A 19,880-nucleotide genomic window follows, 5' to 3' on the forward strand; every position below is an offset into this window, starting at 1 on the left:
CAGTGGTAGTTTAACTTTGTACACCTCTGCACACCAGCACGATGGATTTGAAAGGATAAAAAAAATGTGCCTTAAGTGTAGACGCAGCTTTTTATTGAATGGGGTTAACAGAAGTAGTATAACCATGTTCCCAAGCTCTTTTTTGGGACAAAATACACTTTAACTGTCTAAAACATTCCACATGGCTGTGTGCACTTACACGTCTTCATTTATGTACAGTTTGATAAGTTACCTAAAATTTCGTTTAAACAGCAAAATCTGTTTATGCTCTCGATAACTTACAGCATATACTTTTTTGCTGCATATGTTTAAAAAATGTGAGCTACTTGTAAAACTGTCATTTCAAGTGGGCCCACTAGGAGGCAGGTTTTTACTTACTAAATATCTCTGAACAGCACTTGAAGGACTTCTTTGTTCATATTCCACTGAACTTCAAATTTCTGATGTACTTGCTGCTCACTGGTCACATAATTCTTCAGCAAAGAATATATTAGTCACACAATATAATACGATAAGGAAGAAGCAACTGCTCTTGTGATGAATCTTGCTCAACATATCTTGGCAAGAAAACACTGAAAACACGACAGAGCTTGCATCAAAAACATTGTCAATAGTATAGTTAATTGTTTTGTTTTCATACTGAAGGTTAAGTGATTACCAGTTGATTAAATGTCTTAACTCTAAGCACACTTTGTACAGCAGATATGATACTGAACAGATTAAATTACCATTTTCACTTCAGTTTTCTTTGTGGTGGATGTTTTTGTGGCTTTATGTAAACTTGGCTGACTAAACCTGACTCTTTTTATTGGTCAGTGTATTGTTTGCCCATGACCAAATATCTCACACAGACTTTCATCTTCATTCATCGTTGATTCTCAAAAGTTAGTAAACCCTTTAGAATGTCATCTGCTGCGACCTGTTGGGGTCAGGTTCAGAGCTCTTCCGCATGCCTTGGTTGTAATGATTATTCAGTTACTGTTTCCTTTCTACCAGCACAAAGCAGCCTGGTTTTTCTCCCCTGACCTCTGGCACACACAAGGCATTTTCCCCCAGAAAAGTGTTGCTTTCTCTTATTTGGACCATTCTTTGTAAACTTCATAGATGGTTGTGTTGGAAAATCCAAGTAGATTTGCTATTTATCTAGGGATTGAGAGTAACGCAATTTCTATTCTCTGTATGTCCTGTACATGTGGCAGAATCGACAAATAAAGTTGACTTTGACTTTGACTAGATCAATGTTTTTTGTTCACCATGTTTGTACACCCATGTGTTTTGTAGCTTTTGAAGTGTGTGCTGATAATGAGCCAGAATGGCCTCTGGTCCCTCTCCTCTTCAGGCTGGAGGATGCAGCATCCACAAATCCATCCATCCATCCATCCATCCAGAAATAAAATAAAAAGTTTGATTGGTCTGACTGACCCCAGGACAGTTTTCTGGTTCGAAATGAGCATACAGGTCGGATTTTTAACCTTTATGCTATATTGAATTTTAAGAAGATGCTAAATATTTTACATGTTATACACAACCCCCCCCCCCCCCCCCCCCAAAAAAAAAAACACCACTGAAAGAACAGAGAACTTAATTTTATTACATGAATTGGTAGCATGATTTAAGCAAGTTTTTTGTGTTTGTTTTAAAGTCAGATTAACCCAACAGTTTTAGATTACACAAAATGCACAATAAGTGTAACTTGTGTGCTTTCACTTAAATAAAAATAGAAAATTAAAGGAACGGACTTTAATTACAAGTTGATTGAAACCCAACCAAAATATACAACCACCAATGAAGCAGAAAACTGAGTGAGAATAATTTTTTACCTCAACTAGACCTCAAATACCCTTTGTACAGCGTAGGCTGGGTAAAAACTGCTCCCATCGTGGCGTTGTGCACGTTGCAAAGGATTCCATTTGGTCTGCAGGACAGCATTATGTTACTTATTAAACAACAACCTTTAACCCTTGTGCTCCACCCCGATTTGCTTACTCCCACTTCTGCATTTTGGACTTTATGTGTCCTCTTGCTTAAAGCAGTCATAACAGCTGACAGAGAGTCCCAGAGGCTACATTCTGCAGCACAAATCACATCAAAATGAACAGCAGTACTCTTCAGGTCAATGTGGAACACTGGATTGCAGAAAATCAGAATGCTTTCCTGCCCCCAGTGTGCAACAAACTCATGTAAGTAACACATTTACTCTTAGCTACACTCTCACTCTTTATTCTTTGCAAATGTGAATTGAGTTTTGTAATTATTGAGCAATGTGTAATTTATGTGGCAGTTTGAACACTTGGAATTCAGTCAGTTGAACTGTGAGGACACGCAGTGCATGCACTGACATGATTTTAATTCCTCTTTGTCTCAGGCACTTCTCCCAGCTGCTTGTCATGTTTGTCGGAGGCCCTAACACCAGGAAGGATTATCACATAGAGGAAGGGGAGGAGGTGAGAGTTGGACTAGTCTCTTTTTTTCCCTCATTCCAGCAACAAACATGGACCATGGAAGCAGAAGAACCTACAATTTAATACAAAAGACAACATTAGTTAGCTTCTTACAGTTTTTCGCAAAGTTGCTTCATTTGTCCTTTTAGGGCCAGTTCCACCCACGTGTTGCAGTGCTTGGTTAGGCTATTTGGCCAGCTGCTGCTACTGGGTTTTTTTGCTTCTGTGTCAAAGTATAAAGTGTGTCAGCTGACAGCCACTTTCACAACTTTAAACATTCACTGATACTGAATCATGACTCAGGATACCCTTTTTAGTGTTGTGGTAATTTCTGACATGGTCTAAAAATACAGATCTTTTCTGTCTTTTTTGACAGTTACTCATGATTTTTTGTGAAAGCTGCAAGTTTCTGCACATTTAATTTTAAGCTTTAAAACAAAGTTGTTGGCTTTAATTAATTTAAGTTGGTTCATATTAATTAAAACAAAGCATCACGAAGGCCCACGGTGGGTGTTGACGCAATGTGATTTCTGCCCAATGCTCTGAATGTTAAAGTGAAGAAATTCAATGAAGTGCAGTCAATGGCGGGAGTAACTATGACTCTCTTAATATAACATAATTATATGGAAACTACAGTTCTTGTAACAGAGTTTGTGTTTAAAAATAGAAAGGAAGAAAGATTAGATTAGAAATGCCATCCAGTAAGTTTTGATGCGCTTGGCAGATTGTGGGAAAAAAGAAAAACCAAACCCACTAAATGCCTGAGCCAGTCTGAGGAATCTGACTGTCATAAATATTTATGCCATAACACAGGAAGATAAGCTTCTGGTTTGGCTCATGAATGTTATTATTATTATTATTATTTCTATGGGTTTTCTTCTTTTGATTTTAATTGAGGCTGATTATTTGATTATCCATACATTTCTTGTTCAGTGACTGAGAGAGAAACGTGTGCCTACATCCTGGAGACTGTTTTGATTTTGATCAATCAGTGTAGGATCTTTTTGTTCCTAACACGAAGCACAGAGTGTCTACATTTCTGCCAATGGAAATACTTTTGGCTAAAGTAGCTGAAAGGATTCACTGCCCTTTAAGAAATATCAAGAAGCTAAACATAATATTGACATTTGATTCCTTGCATTTGGGACCCTCTGTGTTATAGCTCCCTCTTGGTTCTTTCAGTATTGATGTACTACATTATCCAGACTGAGCCTTGACTGGTTGGTCTGAGATGTCTTTATGTTAATTGTGACTAACCGTTTTTCCACAACTGAAGTATCTGCTGATGCCTGCAAATAAATATTTATAACATGTATTTAACCCACTGCCATTCTTCGTTTGTCTTTCTCTCTCTGTTTTAAGTAGTTATTCTACCAGGTGAAGGGGGACATGTGTCTGAAGGTGATTGAAAATGGTAAACACAAGGATGTACACATCAAAGAGGGAGAGGTAAGCTCTAAACTTTTATGTTTCTGCTTCGTACTTTGCTGTGCACAAATACACATTCATTCATTCAGATGGAATTTAACTGTACAATTGCATAAAACATAAAGAACACTTTTTTAAAAAGCATTAATTAAGCTGTTTATGCAAGAGCAGCTGCAGGATTCTACCTCTGGGTGGGTCCAGAGTAAATTGGTCTGGGCCTTTTAATTGCACAGATTATTATTTTTAATACTTCTGCTACACATGTGTGAAAAGATTAAGAAAACAATTCCCAATCCATCATTATTAATTGTGAAGACTGAGACAGGCCGTCTATTCACTTAAACAAAGAGATTGTAATTAAATATCAGATGAGTGAGAAAGAGTGAGTGCTGCAGAGCCACTGAACTTTACTGAAACTTTCAGCTCGAACAACCATTTATTCTCCACATTTTTTATACTTTCAAAAGAAAATATATTTGATGCATTGACTTGCATGCTGTAGCCCCTTCCTCCCATTTTACACTGACAGACCCTGAAGTATACTCCTCCTGTGAAAAGGAGGAAGAAAACCTGCGAAAACCAATTTGTTAACAATTGGGTTTTTCCCGATGAGACTGGTGTAAATATCTTTTAGACATAAGGAAGTCATACAAGTTCAGTAACCCATGTCACAACCTGAGCCGTCTACAGCAGCGCCCAAATAAAGTAGAGGAACGTTTCTTCACATTGTGCTGAACCGCGCTGTGCTGCTCAGATTTAACAGGTAATTGTAAATGTGAAACAGGCTGTAGTGAATAGTCAGAATTTGTCAGTGATAATGTCATAAAAGCCGTCTACTAAAAAAACAAACAAACAAACAAAACCACATTTAGTAACTGAAGATAAGACCTAAGAAAATTCTTCTCACAGCCAGTCGGGATGGGCCCAGGTCTCTTAGGCCCCCCACAATGTAGTGTGTTAGCTCTAAATTTGTAGTAAGATACTTATTTAACAGAGAACATAGAAATTATTTGGTCATCTTTCAAAACAGGAATAAATTTTTTTTATACATAATAGTGAAATGCTGGTTGAGATAGACAACTGCACTAAACCCTCCTGGAAACTATTTTTCTGCTCCAGTTCCCATCGCTCTCTGCTGATTAGAAATAAGGAAGCACAGCAAGCTTGTGCAATAAGCTTTATCTCAGGTGAATCTGCTTCACTGTGCATTCCACTACTTTTTGTCTCAAATTCTAGATGTTTCTGCTGCCAGCTCGGATCCCTCACTCCCCCCAGAGGCAGGCTAACACCGTGGGCTTGGTGATGGAAAGGAGAAGACTGCTCACTGAAACCGACTGCCTGAGGTTCACTGCTGTGGCAGTTTCGATTTTCTGCATTTTTTCTTAGAGAGTTGTTGACAACAGAAAAATGATGAATGGTCATAAACATGACAGGACACTTAAAAAGAAAAGATTCTTTGCCCTCATAAACACGAGGCAATAAGTTTAATTAAAACTCAGCTGACATAAAAAGAGGTTTTTCAAAGATCAGTAATGAAACGTGTGGTATAAACTGTAAACCAGTTAAATATATTTTATTTGACCAGATTCGATGTAAACTTGAATGTTTACCTTGTAAGTATGTAACAAATTTACATTTTTACAACAAATAAAATCAAATTCAAATCTGACAACATAATCAAATTACAGCAGCAGCATTTTGGGGATTTAACAGTCCCCATGTCAATTGGAGGGCCAGGAGTGCCAAAATCATTAAATAAATACACAATTAAATATTAGGGGTGCAACAATACACACGGTTCGGTTCGATACTTTGGTGTCACGGTTCGATATTTTTTCGATACAAAAAAAATGTTCATGCTTTTTTAATTTGTCATTTATTAAAATTATAAATATATATTTTAACTCAAAAGTACAGTTTTTAAATTTAATGTTGCTGAAACAACAAAGTAAGAAAAAAATAAGTATCTGATCGAGAAATCACTCATCTTTGGAAAAGAGAGTTTATTACAGAGAAATGTCTCTTTCCAAAATAAAAGCTATACTATACGCTTCTTCTGGGCTATATTCTCAGCAGCATATTAAACATATCAGGTCCCCATAAGGAGAATCATGTGCTAACGGCTGTCTAAATGACTCGGGTAAAGTTTGTAGCATGCGTGCTTGTTGTTTTTGTCTGCTTCCACTTGTCTTTGCACTAGGATGATGTCGGAGTAAATGTGCAGTCATATTCATTTTGTTCCCACTAGTGCTGTCAGCGTTAATCTGAAATGACGTTAACGTCACAACACGGCAAATCTCTGTTAACGAGCTACCGCCCCGTGCGTGGGGCTGGACGGCGTCAACACGTTAACAAGCTAACTGCGCTAACCACTAGTTCCCACCCATGTAATTGAGCATTGCATGGCACATCCAACATACTGTTTTACTTTAGTCCATGACGCGCTTACCTTCAGGGTCATACGTCACATGAAAACCAAAATAATTCCAAACGCCAGATCTGAATGAGGGTGGGGGAGGTTCAATTTGCCATGTTGCAAGGTGAGCTTAACTTCTGCCTGCTAGCTTGCGCTGCTCTCAGTGAATCTGTGTTTGACTACTCCGCACTGTCGAGCGCAGATCGACTGAGCGCTCAACACAGACAGCATCGTCAAAAGAAAAGTTGATAAAATAAATTAAAAATTTTGTATTGTTCGATACATATGCGTACCAAACCGAAAGCACTGTATCGAACGGTTCAACATCGATACGAGTATCGTTGCACCCCTATTAAATATATAATTTCATTAATTAAACATGTCATTAATTAATTAGAATAGGAAATAAATAAATAAATTATTACATGTTTTGAATAAAATGAATAGGCAGTAAATTAATTATTTATGTAATTAATAAATTCCAAATTTAATTAATTTAGTAAACATTTAATTAATAATTTAATGGTATTGCTAATTAATTCATTCTGGCACTCCTGACCCTCCATAAATCACAACCCGGCTATACTCTAAAGCAGGGGTGTCCAACTCCAGTCCTACTACCACTCCAGAGCTACTGTCCTGCAGCTTTTAGATGCATCCTTGTTCCGACACACCAGAATCAAATGAATGGCTTGTTATCAGGCCTTTGCCAACCTTGATGCCATGCTGAGGAGGTAATCCAATCATTTGATTCAGCTGTGTTGGAGTAGGGTTGCATCTAAAAGCTGCAGGATAGTAGCTCTGGAGGGCTGGACTTGGACACCCCTGCTCTACAAATACTCTCCTTACTGTCTGTTTTTCTCTATACAGGACCATCATTTACTAAATAGACAGCATGCTGTATTAAGTAAGACTTAAAACTACACTCATAAAAATGTATGACTTAAACTACTTTAATTAATTAATCAATTTTCAAGTACAAGCAAGAACAAAAATAAGTACAATGTAAAATGTCTAACTTTATTGAATCTGGTCAAATAAAATTTATGGGACTGGTATACTTCAGATTATACCCAGCACATTTTGCTTAATGATTAATTATTTGAACAAATAAACCTTTAATGATATGTATTTACACCACTGGCTACATTTTTTATATATAAATGATAAATGTTAAGTGATGCCTTGGATTTAATTAAGTGGCTATCTTCATCAGCAGCTACTTTGTTCAGTTTTATTGTAGGGTCCTACAATAGATAAATAACAATGTTATTGAATTGAGTCTTAGATCTTAGTGAAACACATTTGTCCTGTAAACAGATTTTTATGTTAGCATGTATTTGTGCTCTCAGGTACCATGTAGACAACACCACTGACATCCTATTTGAAAAATGGTTCTACTGTCAGGATCTAGGAACCCAGCTGGTGCCAATAATCAAGGAGTAAGGCATCTTTTCATCTTTACAAGTCATACTCAGATCATGCTCTTTCTTTTAAGTATGTTGACTTGACTGTATTTTACTTTCAGGTTCATGGCATCCAAGCAGTGCAAAACAGGAAAACCTGATCCAAGTGAGTTGTTCAGAAGAAATTGTAAGTCCCTGTAAACTTTGAGCTGGTGTCAATGTTTATTATTGGATGGATAGATGAAGTCTTCAGGGAACCTCCTTTCCAGCTGAACACCATGAACGTGATGACGCCCTTCTCCTTCAAAGACTGGCTGGAAAAACAGAGGCCGTCTTTGGGGAATGGCAGGCCCATCGACATGTTCGGAGCTCAGTTTGAGACTGAGGTAAGAAACCTAGTGTCAGGTAATGATCATATATGAGATGGTTGATCAGGGTTTTTTTCAGCCATTTTCAGTAAAACATTTCATTTAGGCCTGCACTCATATATAGTTACAATTTTGGTTTCTTAAATCCATGCAGGGTCAAACGTGTACAAACACACTCAAATATAAACATACGTTCACTTATTTCTTTTAATAAGCAATCCTGAAGGTTCTGCAGTGTCCTTGAAGACCAGCTTCTTGTCAGAGATCGTGGTTGACTGCTGGCAATGGTTGTTTCTATTTGCCAGTATAAACAAGATTTGTTTGAAAGCACTAAGTAACTGTAGGTTGCAAGATCACACCTTAAATAAATATTTGTAAGTACAGGTTTAATGTGTGTGCCACCACAAGAAGACACAAATTGTCTCCCTCACATGAGAGGGTATTGGCTCGGACTTTCAGGGACAATCCAGGGGCCACAAAGGCACAAGCCTACCCTGACCTGGAAACTACTGGAACAAAATTACTATGACAAAGTTACATGCCCATGATGAGTGTCTGTAAACTTCTGACCACAACTGTATAGTACGGTCTATCCGGCAGAAAGGATGTTTTGATACTAAAAGTACAAGTCAAAGGTATAATTATTGTTGAAATAACAGGAGACTAGACGTGTTGTAGGTAATGATAGTGATAAACAAGACTCTTTTTACTGCCTCCCCAACAGGCGATGGTATTCGGACCTGGACTCACAGAGATGACAACACCCCAAACTGATGTGTGGGTTTGGCAGTTGGTATGTATGCAGAGTCTGTCCCAACAGTCTGTCCCTGGACGCACATGTAAATCTCCCTTCCTCTTCTACATCTCTTTCTTAGGAGGGATCTTCCACAGTGACTATGAACGAGCAGGAGTTCAGTCTTCCTGCAGGAGACAGTTTGCTCATTCCCGAGCAGAGCCAGTAAGTCAATATCAAGTTGTCAGTAAATCACAAACTCTTTCACTGAGTGTACAAATTATTGGATCAAAAGTGTTGAAAGTGAACTCTCCAGGGTTTCCAGTGTGGTTTTGCATGCAGTGACTTTCTCTGTCGTAGATACCAGTGGCAGAGAGCTGAGGGGACTGTCGCCTTGGTTGTGATCCAAAACCCAGAGAGGAAGAGACCTTAAGCATCAACCGTCAAATCACACCTGCATTGAAACATATGCTGGGAGGGGAGCACGAATTCTTTAAATGAGCTCGAACAACTGAAAGTGTTTTATGTATAAAACAAATACAGTAAGTAGCATAGACCATTTAGTAAGGGTAAACAGTATTAATAAACAATTACAAAATGATGCTATATTCTCGCATTCATCAATCACTACATGTAATTTTATGTGAGTAAAATGCATAAATAAAAACATCCTCATGTCTGAGCATTTGTCTTTTCCTTGTAAGTTGGCTGTTACTCATAAACTGCATTTCTAGTGGCTCTAATGACTTAAAAACACAAGTTTCAACAGGTATCGGGAACATAACACTGTTGTCAGATGAACTTTTCCAATGAACTGCTTCATAGCCACCTACATGTTTTGCGTAGTTTCTTACAAAACTGACATGTAGAACCTGCTGCTGTTTCAAAAACCTTTTAGATGGAGGTGCATGGAGGTGAACTGATACAGCGAGCTAACAGGAATTTGACTCCTTAGCAGGCTGTCTGTTCACGTCAACCAGCAGTCTGACAGTTTCGGAGCCAAACCCAATGCTTTGTTTGGATTTTTGTAACCAAATTAATTCAGTTTAATAAGATTACGGTCATATCTAGTGTTTCTTTTACAATTACTTAAAAGAAATGAATTTGATTACTTCCCAGTAAAAAGTAATTTGTTATGCTGCTTTTTGTTTTTATATTTCTTTCATGTTGCTCAGTAGCATGTCCTGAAATACACTGTGACATAATTACCAGTTACCAGTATGAACCTTCGGCTACAGTCCCAGATAATAAGATAAATCCTTTTCTTAAAAAGAGCAGTTTTTCTTTTAAGGTTACATTTGAACACAAAACAAAGTGGAAAACCACCACATAGACTTCAAAGTGTTGCCACTGTGATTCTAAAATGAATGCTACAGCGCTCTAAGCTTGACTACTCATCACTCACTTTGTTACATGGTGGTAAATAAGATGTGTCTCCGCTGGCTCTGTGCTGGCACGTTGTTTGTGTAGATGTCTGCAAAGACCTGATGTTGTGTTAGCAGTACAGTGTGGCTGTTTCTGTCCTGGACACAATTTGTACTTTACCATCACCCTCCTGTGTTTTTATGCAATGAAAATAAAAGTAATGTTGGTATTTCCACTCCTCCGTTGTAGACTGCTCCGCCCTGTCTATTCCCTGCACATCTTAGTACAACTGCACACCTGATGGTAAATGCTACTGCGCTACGTCCAGTGCAACTGTAACGCAACTGCAGGCTAAACACAAAACCATGTTTCATATTTTTCTTTCCTCTCGTCATGTAGAAGATTGCAGGAAGACATAATGATGATGTGATTTCTCAATTTAGTACTGTGAGGCATTACATTGCTGTGTTCATGAAAAACCTATTTTATACAAAAATAGATGTAAAAACAAATTAATTTAAGCATCACACCCCAAAATTTACATATATTTGTAATATAAGTAACCTCTATGTCATACCATTTCCCTGGTCACCAAAACAGTATGGAGAAATTTACAAGGAAAATTTGATATTAAGAAAGACACAACAGCAAGTGTTTTTAGGTCTAAAATAAAGTCTTAGCAAAGCCTTTTCCTTCTGTTACCCTCATTGCTGCTGTGAGGTTTTCCTATAGATTTCAACCACCTTCATTTCTTAAAATGTCTCTGATTTTTGTGTTGTCTCACTCTCTTTTCTTTTGTTTCCTTCCCCCCGGATAGCAGAGGATGATTAAAATGAGAAAATTAATTACATTTTAAAGTATTACAACCATAAATGAATATAACTTCTTGCTCTGAAAAGTGAGTAAATCTTCATGTAAAAATTATTTATGGATACTTTTCTTTTTACTTTTCTTACTTGTAGCTGTATTAATCGATACCCTCAATCATTAAATACTCCTCAATCCAAGCATGAACTCTAAGTCACATCTGTATTAGAAACCGCTGTCCTGCTCACTGAGAAGCATTTCATGGACTAACACATAAAGACTAAAGGATGTAAACCCTGCAATAAAAGTGATTAAAGAACGTGAAAGCTGTACTCTCCCATCAGATGTAATTGTATGTGAGTGCTGAGAGAAAAATAAATAAATATCTACAGAAATAACATTATGTGCTTTCCTTGCAAGATGACTGTCACTCATAAACTTCAGTCCCAGTGGCTCAAAGGACTTAAAAACACAAGTTTCAACGAGTATCAGGAACGCAGCCTTGTTGTCAGATGACACTGCTGTTAGGTGCCAACTGCCAGGTTCCTATTTAATCACCACTGTTTAATGGAGTACGGGATTTCCCCCAGTAATGCACAAATGACTGTAAATGAGTTCAAAGCATATTTGGCTGTGAGATGCCAGTCATAATTATCGATGGCACCCAGACTAAAAAAACAAATACAAATATTTTTTTAATGAACATTTTCTGAATTGTTTTCACTACACTTTTCCCATGGACGCGTAAGCTATAAATTAAGATCCAGGAACGTTGCCCTGCAATAAAACGTTCCAGCTAGGTGGGACAATATTTATTAATAAGTAATGGGAACTATGGGTGTGGAGCTTGCTGCGCTGGACATTTCTGATTGGTTGAGTACTTGTCTTCTGCTTTTCAACCACCTACATTTGTCATGTAGTCTCTTACAAAGCTGACATTTAAGAACTGGTGACACTTTATAAATCAGCAGTGTAATTAGCCTTCGGTCGACAGTCTGAAAGAGCCTTTCAATAAAGATTTGAATTGTTCCAGATACTTTGGGGGTGGCAGTGCGTAAGCTTAATGATGTTATTGTCATATATGAAGATAATTTAAAGCCCACTTATTAGGTTTTGTCTTCTATTTTATTTACCCCCAGTGCTGAAATTTGAGCTTGTTTGAATTCAGAATTTTACTGCTTTAGATGCACCAGCAAAAAATGTTACCAGGAAGGCACCAATCACAGCACAGCCAAATGTACAGGGCTAAACGCACAACGCAAGGTACGTGTTTGTGTTTTTGACTAACTGGTTTCTGGTCTGACACTTACTTTTCAGCATTTAGCTACATTTGTGGACATTTCCTGTTTTTTATTCTCACTGTTTGTTTAATTTTTGCTCCCATCTACTACTTTGCAGGACACGTTATCTGTGGAGACTTAAATAGGCTTGTGTCTTGTCTTGCATAGACAGAGCGTAAATCTATGTTTGCCTTTGTGTAATGTGCATAAAAGTGCTGAACCACGTGTGCTGTTATTGTTCAGGTTTTTTAAAAAAAAATACATACACTAACTTCCTCATTGCAAATCGGTACAAGCTGTTTTAAACAATCTTTTTAAAGGATGAAATATTGGAGAGTTCCTTGTACGCTTACGTGCATGAATTTGGCCTTGAAGCTACAAAGAGAAGAGTATTTATGTTGCATTGAGAGAATAGATTGCTGGAGTTTCTTCTACTTTCAATGAGGCTAAACGTTTAAAGTAAAACTGCTTCTTAAAGCAAAGATATAAAAAGGTGAGTGTTGACTGTATTAAGCGATTGGATTCTTTTAGCTTAGTGTGAATAATCCTTTGGGAAAAGATCAAAGGATTTAAGAAAGCTGGCTTCACTTTCTCAATAGTTCAAAGCTCATTGTTGATCATTCTTTCTGTTTTTATTCACTTTACTATAAAACTACACCTGCTGTTTCTTCATAATATTTTATTTTTCCAAGTGTCCAGGCTAATTCATATCTGTGGCTTTGTGTAGAGACTTTTTGTTATCTTATTTTCCAAAATCAAGACTACTCCTTTAATGTACTTTCCCAGTCAGGCTTATTATACTGCTAAAAACAACAGAATAGTTACTTTTAATATAATTAATATGAAATTAATTAATCAAGTGTTTTGGAAGCACATGAGTCCAGATCGTCACAACAGCGGTTCAGTTATGCAGTCTTATTCTTAAAGTGTGCCTGATCACATGCTGTTCTGCTATATATGCAGCCACAGCCCAGGGAAGTGCATAGTCCAGAGTTATCAGTCCTCTCAGGTTGTACCTATGGCCTGAGTAGTCCCATGGACAGGCTCCCAACAAACTAAGCCCCACACCCCAGCTGAACTCCCACAGGTAGATGAAAACAGTGTAGAGCACGAGCCGCACAGTCAGTGGGTGATTCTGAGCGAGCATCAGGGCCCTCAGCCTCTCCATGAGATAGATTGCTATGGCATACATGGGCAGCGCCCACAGACTGCTGTGGCCTGCCAGCCTCCTGTCCTGGGTGCTGCACCAGTCCCACACAGCAGTGAAGGCCACCTCGCAGAGGCAGCCATGCAGCGCATACACGTAGAGACGAACAAGAGCAGAAACAGGTCGAGCAGAGCTGCTGCCATGTGGTTCTGCTGGGGAGTCATTTTCAACAATCCCTGTCAAAAAGAGACAGAAATTACTGGATGTTTTCGTCTTTTCTTTTTTTTTTCTTTTCTTATTTTCAGTTGTTACAGACGGGACAGACATGAGTGAGGGATAGGAAAGGGAGAAAGAAAGAGGAAAGAAAAGAAGAACAGAAGGGGAGAGGGACCGTGAGAAAGGGAAAAAAATCTCCTGGATCACCTGTTGAGAGAGAAAGAATAGAAAACAAGCAAAAAAACCCAAAGCAACATACTAAACACAACACCATCGCATTAATCTAGCTAAGTGTAAACAGCAGTAAATACTAAATATTCAATTTTGTTGTGCAGCACACAGGGCAGACAGCGCACAATGTGCTTTGAAGTAGCAGCCAAGAAAGGTGTAATTTAAGTCTACGAACAGTGATCACGCGTGTGCACACCTGTGTGGATCAGCGCGCTTGTATTCAAATGGTTTCCACATGTAATGGTCTGCAAGAGGATGTAGGGAGCCATAGCCCCGTCCCCCAGGGCATGAAGCAGGCATGGAGGAGATCCAGGCTCCAGGCATCCAGAGGCCTCAGAGTGCGAGAGCCCAACGAGGACCACCGGAGGGGCATCCGTGCCACCTTCATGGGAAGGGCTGAGGATCCCCAGACGAGGCGTTTTCGTCTTTTCTTAAACTATTTAATATGTGTAGTTTTCTAAATAACTTTTCAAAGATTTTTAATAGTTTAGAGTAAACAGATTAAGCCTGGGCTAATAAATGATGAGAATAAATTAGATGAGTGCTCTCATTTCTTTGCTGTAAATATTAAGGGCATCCAGATATTTAGCTCAGCTTAGCAGTAAGACTGTTCAACTGATTTCTCTCTGTTTTTGCAGGGTTTCACGTTATAATGCAAAGTAACTAGAGGTGCCTGTTGTTGTGATTTGACAGAAACATTTAATTGAATTCGGCACTAGTGCTGTCAGAGGTATGAACTTCTATTTGTTTCATTTGTTCAACAGTTCAAATATTAAAAAAGCCGTCAGACTATTTCTTTGCCTGGGGCACCCTTTTCTTAGAGTTGTCTGTCTACCTGTCAGCCTAATAAATTCAGTTCACTTCTAATGTTTACTGTGCACAGACAAGACTTTGACAGCCAATTGGCCATAAAGTGTTTTTATTTGAAATAATTTGTACAGAATAAAAATAAAAATTATAATAATTGCTTTACGTTAGTTTTGGGTTGTGTCAGACTAACTCCCCCCCCCCCCGTCTCCAGCTGTTCTACAATGTTCAGTCAGCCTGTAGGTTGAATGTACAGTATTACATATATTGTTATTGTATCTTTATTTCAGACATATAGAGCAAACCACTATGTACACGTACACATACTTGCATTTACACATACAAATACGAATATATATGTACACACACACACACACACACACACACACACACACACACACACACACACGTATGTGCTACATGGACTGAAATGAGGTTTTAAAGGAAGATGCTGCCTGGTCAGAAATATCACTGAAAATTAATATTTAGGTTGTGAAACAGATTAAATGTAAAATATGTCGAAGTAAACATCAGAAAACAATATTTACAAAATATTAACATTAGCTGGGGGTAACAGCTAGCCTTAATTAACCAACGTTCAAAGACTATAGTTTAGTTTTCACTTCCTATTTTCTCATTTTTTGTGGAAGGTTCAAGCTTTTGTATTATAAATTTTATCGAGATGATTTACATTTGTAAATGTTAATACAACTATTAAAAGCCAAACTTAAGAAGTTTACTGATTTCAACAAACTATTCTGTGCCACGTTTTTTTCTCATAATGTCTCTGGATTATGGGTTATGTCTCTCACTCTTTTGTTTTTCATGGATGTAAAGTAAGATGATCAAAATCAGAAAAAAATGAAACGATAAATTACTTCAACCATAGATGGAAATAGCTTCCTGCTCTGAAAAGTAATCAGATTATTTACGGATAAAAGTCTGTTTTAAAGACATTTCCCTTCCTTTTAATTACATTATTCAACGCTCTCTTTCATGAAATTGTAAAGTCTGAGCAATAAATCCTGTTTTCATAATTTCTTGAACGGGTGTCGAAGGCTGTTAAGTCTATTAATATATTAAACAGCGTGTTTAACATTAATCTCTCTTGCCAGCATTTTCCTGTCCAGATAAAAAAAAAAATCATAAAATTTTAAGAGAAAGAAAAGTTTGTTGAATTTTGTTCTTTACATTATTACAAGTTCAAAATGAATTCACTCGCTCATTCTCAGGCCATGCAGCACAGCTGACAGCCTCTCGTGTGGATTAACAGGCTAATAGCCCTACTTAGCAAATTAAAGGCTCAGACTGACTTCAACAAGTTTTCACTTTGCTATAAATATCAGCTAGGCGACTTTCACGGTCAATTATTTTCCCCAGTCAATCCAATCAGTAATAATTTACCATCTGTACAGAATTGAACTCCATCACTTTGCTTCTTCACTCAGTGCAGAAGAAATAAAGATGCAGTGGCAGGTAGCACCACCTCAAGTTTTTTCTTCTTCAGTCATTACACATTTTAAAATGCTATTAGCAGTTATAACTCACCTTGATCGTTACCTCGCATTCGCCTCACATTGAGTTTACTCGTCTCCATTGCTTGTCGGCATATGGGTCTCTGTGCCTTTGTAATCTCTTAGCTCTCTAGTGTGTGTGTGTGTGTGTGTGTGTGCATGTGCATGGGTCTTGGGCTAAACATTAAGCTGCTCCATGTTATCAGAGTGAGACAGTGATGTCCCTGTCACAGGCTGAAGCTGTGAACTGAGGGAAAACTCGGGAAGCAAACCTGGACCACCTGAGCAGTAACTGTGTGTGTGTTGTGTGCAAATCCTAGTATTGATCCCACAGTGGCTGTTTGAATGTTTTAAGCATACAATAAGTGAGCGAAGAATTGTATCGATGAGTGTTTTCAAAGGGCAGACACGGAAGCGCCATATAATGCTGTATCTGAGTCATGCAGTGGGTCAGATTGGCGGTTATCAGTGAACTACAGTACCTAGGTGTGTCAGAGAAGCGAGTCAGAAATCATATTAATAGATCAGTTTAATATTTACATTATATAATCAGGTAAATTAAAGAATGGCACTTTGGTTGGCCAGTCCACCACTTTTCCCCACCTAAGACACTTCAACAAGTCTGAAGCAGATTGCCGTGAAATCCAGAAATTTCATTGTTCAGTCATTATTTAGGACATATTAACTGGGCATTTACCTTTAAAATGATTAGTAAAGATTAGTGCAATAACACAAATTTAGAAAGTGAACAGAAAAAACAATACACCAGACACCCAGTACAGACTAATACGTTTGGTCCAAGTACAGCCTACATTCAAATAGCTTTCAATATTTTCATAGTTACATCATATTCAAATGTATTGTATTTATTTGGTGTGCATAAAAACCTTTCACCGTCCTCTCTGTAGCTAGTTTATGCATTTCTTAGTTTATTTAGGGAGCTGAATGGCTCAGGTACAGGGGAGAAATTTATATGATGTTATCATGTTTTCTTTTCTTATTATAGAAATAAGGAAGTGGATTACGCTCATTAATCACTGACACCAACTGACATGTACACAAAGATGCCAATATACAAATAAAAACATATGGTACAAATATGGAAGCGAGCTCTTAACAGCCTGGTTTCACACATGCATAGTATACACTGCAACCATAAAGTGGGTCTGAGAGCAGATGTCAGTCCTGACGTGGTGGCGCTGCTTGCTTGTGTGTGTTTGTTTTATGTGTACGCTAATAAAACAGTTGAATGAATGGCAGCCGTCCAGATCAGAGTCCAGTGATTCTGGCAAACACACAGCTGACATTTTATAGTACGGCATGACAGCGGACGGGACGAGTGAATTCTGGTAGATCATGAAGTCAAGTATGGTGTAATCCAGGAAGATCAACTGGTCTCAGTGTCAGCCCACATCAGTTGATGGCTTGATTATTCTTCTATGCGTCAAAAAGAGGTCACACTATTTAAGCCGCTTCAGCCTGACTGTGTTTGCTGTGCATCTGCAAGCTACATTGCAACCCACCTATACCCTTGTTTTCAATGTTGCCTGTTGTGCTCTGTGCTGGGGTCTTGCTGCTGCTGTCCTTGCCTTACACTTCCCTTGTATGCATGTGGAAGGGAAGCACCCAGATCAGAGCAATGCCACTAAATATGAATTCCTGCAGATAGAGATAAAAATCATTCTTTGACAGCAGTGGCCCTGGCTCATCTGAAGAAAAGACAAGATTCAGTCCATAAAGGTGACTCTGTTAATCTGGATGTATCATTGATTAGCAACCATTGATCAAAGATAAAACAACCTGGACTTACCAGAAGCTGAGGACCATGAGAGAGAAAAATCACACAGACACACCAACCAACCAACTTTGCTGTACAACAAAAGTGGAAACAACCCACCACCAAAGGTTCCACAGCTACTGGCTTATCCTCGGTTCACCTCAGTAAAAAACAAAAAAGAACATTAAAAGTCCCAAAAATCTAAAGTCTAAATGACTTACCTTATGTAATAAAGCATAACCCACTGATATATAATGCTATGTGGACGTGGGGAAAACTGAGAAAATCTTTTAACGGTAGTCTTCCGTTTAATATCTTGTCAACGTTTATAAATAATCCTGACCTTCTGCCGCAGAACGTAGGGTCAAGCTTTGTGGGATGGCATAAAGTAGGTGTAAAGAGGTTTTATGACCTCTTTAAACATGGTGAGTTTAAATCATTTGAATCCTTGAAGACAAGACATAGAATCCCAGTATTCTATGTCAAAGACTGAGTTTTATAAGTATTTGCAATTGAGAAATTATGTGTTAAAAAATGCTAAATCATTACAAATCTCAACTGCCTCTTTTCGGTTGGAGAAATTTTTTCTGGATAATAGGGAGCATAAACATTTTGTATCAAAGTTTTATTCCGAGATTTATGCCCTAATTGTGGATAAACTGGCATGGTTGAGAAAATCTTGGGGGACGCTGCTTAAATGTGAAATAGATATACAGGCATGGGACAAAATCCTGCTCCTTCCATCTAAAATCTCTGTTTGTAACCGATTTAAAGAACTGCAGCACAAAATTTTGCACAATGTGTATATTTCTCCGTATATTTATAGTAAGTATAATATGGGAACATCTCCAAACTGTCTCAAGTGTAAGGTCAGAGTGGGCACTAGATTCCACTGCTTGTGGGAGTGTGCTATTATCCAGTCATTTTGGAAAGAGGTCTGCGCCAATATTAGTACAGCCATTGGTCATCAGGTGACAGAAAACCAAATAATGTGTATATTGGGATATATTCCTGTCTCACTGGTACAACATGAGCATGTAATTCAGTCACTGTTAATGTTGGCCAGGAAAAGCATTATGTTGAGATGGGTGGGGGCTGAGCCTCCCTCCATTTCTCTATGGAAGTCGCTCATCATTGAAGTTAAGACTCTGATCAGGCTGGGACACTATATTGATGGGAGCTCCCGAATTTTTGTGGACAAATGGAAGAAACCACTGGAAGCACTGGGAGTAACCTGTAAACTGGATCCTAGTGGACAACAATTATGGACATAATGTTGTAATATTCTAGTGCTGTGTAGTGTTATTATTTTGGATGTGAACCAGTCTTATATTTGTTGGGGAAAAAAGTTAAATAAAAGTTAAAAAAAAAAGTCTCAAAAATCTAATAGGACACTTAAGCCCCTTTTCCATTAGTACCTACTTGGATCGACTTGGCACGGTTTACTACGGTTTTAAGGGTTTTCCATTGTGGTCATAATACCTGCTACCAAGTACTATTTTAGCACCTCCCCACCCGGGGTTCCAAGTGAGCAGGTACTAAAATGTGACGTCGTCAGACTGCATGCCACCAAGTGGGGAGAGAGACCACACACATCAGGCTACATCTACACTAATCCGGATAAATTTGAAAACAGCGTTTTTGTCTAAAAACTCTCTGCTTTCACACTATCGTTTGTAATCGTTTACGAACAGTTGTTCATCCACACTGAAATGACTGAAACTGTTCCTGTATTGCACATGCGTGAAATGTAAGACAATTCGACCTGCGTTATTTCTATCTGCCATTTATATTTGAAATGTTGCTGCTAAATGTCGAGGAAAAGCACCGAGCTTTTTAAATGGGCTGACTGCGTTTTCGCAGTCCACACTGTGACGTGAAAACGGCGTTTTCAAATGTATCCACTTTGGAGAGTTTTTTCAAAGAGTTCAGTTTTCCTTGACT

General features: G+C 38.2%; 2 protein-coding genes across 4 annotated transcripts; one reads left to right on the forward strand and one right to left on the reverse strand.

Moving 5' to 3' along the window:
• Nucleotides 1-1,433: 1,433 nt before the first annotated feature.
• On the forward strand, nt 1,434-9,474 carry haao (3-hydroxyanthranilate 3,4-dioxygenase). 2 transcript variants are annotated; one of them, XM_086258347.1, is made up of 11 exons: nt 1,434-1,458; nt 2,034-2,180; nt 2,366-2,444; nt 3,807-3,890; nt 5,106-5,212; nt 7,638-7,727; nt 7,814-7,857; nt 7,932-8,077; nt 8,784-8,852; nt 8,935-9,017; nt 9,153-9,474. In XM_086258347.1, exons 2-11 carry the CDS (start codon nt 2,092-2,094, stop codon nt 9,223-9,225), a joined length of 864 nt encoding a protein of 287 aa, XP_086114473.1. In that variant the 5' UTR covers nt 1,434-1,458; nt 2,034-2,091; the 3' UTR covers nt 9,226-9,474. The 2 variants fall into 2 exon arrangements, with proteins under 2 accessions (XP_086114473.1, XP_086114474.1); XM_086258348.1 differs by lacking the exon at nt 1,434-1,458 and having other exon boundaries at nt 2,031-2,180.
• Nucleotides 7,304-16,347, reverse strand: LOC147315495 (transmembrane protein 229B-like). Of its 2 annotated transcripts, none has more exons than XM_086258350.1 (2): nt 16,194-16,347; nt 7,304-13,627 (listed from the first exon to the last, which is right to left on the reverse strand). In XM_086258350.1, the coding sequence occupies exons 1-2, from the start codon at nt 16,240-16,242 to the stop codon at nt 13,146-13,148; spliced, it is 531 nt and encodes a 176-aa protein (XP_086114476.1). In that variant the 5' UTR covers nt 16,243-16,347; the 3' UTR covers nt 7,304-13,145. The 2 variants fall into 2 exon arrangements, with proteins under 2 accessions (XP_086114476.1, XP_086114477.1); XM_086258351.1 differs by having other exon boundaries at nt 14,035-16,317.
• Nucleotides 16,348-19,880: the final 3,533 nt, after the last annotated feature.

This window comes from Aulonocara sp. 'chitande type north' Nkhata Bay, linkage group LG13, assembly GCF_057382095.1.
Source record: "Aulonocara sp. 'chitande type north' Nkhata Bay isolate Kocher_YH1m ecotype deep benthic linkage group LG13, A_spYH_male_GT1.1, whole genome shotgun sequence".
Classification (NCBI taxonomy): Eukaryota; Metazoa; Chordata; class Actinopteri; order Cichliformes; family Cichlidae; genus Aulonocara; species Aulonocara sp. 'chitande type north' Nkhata Bay.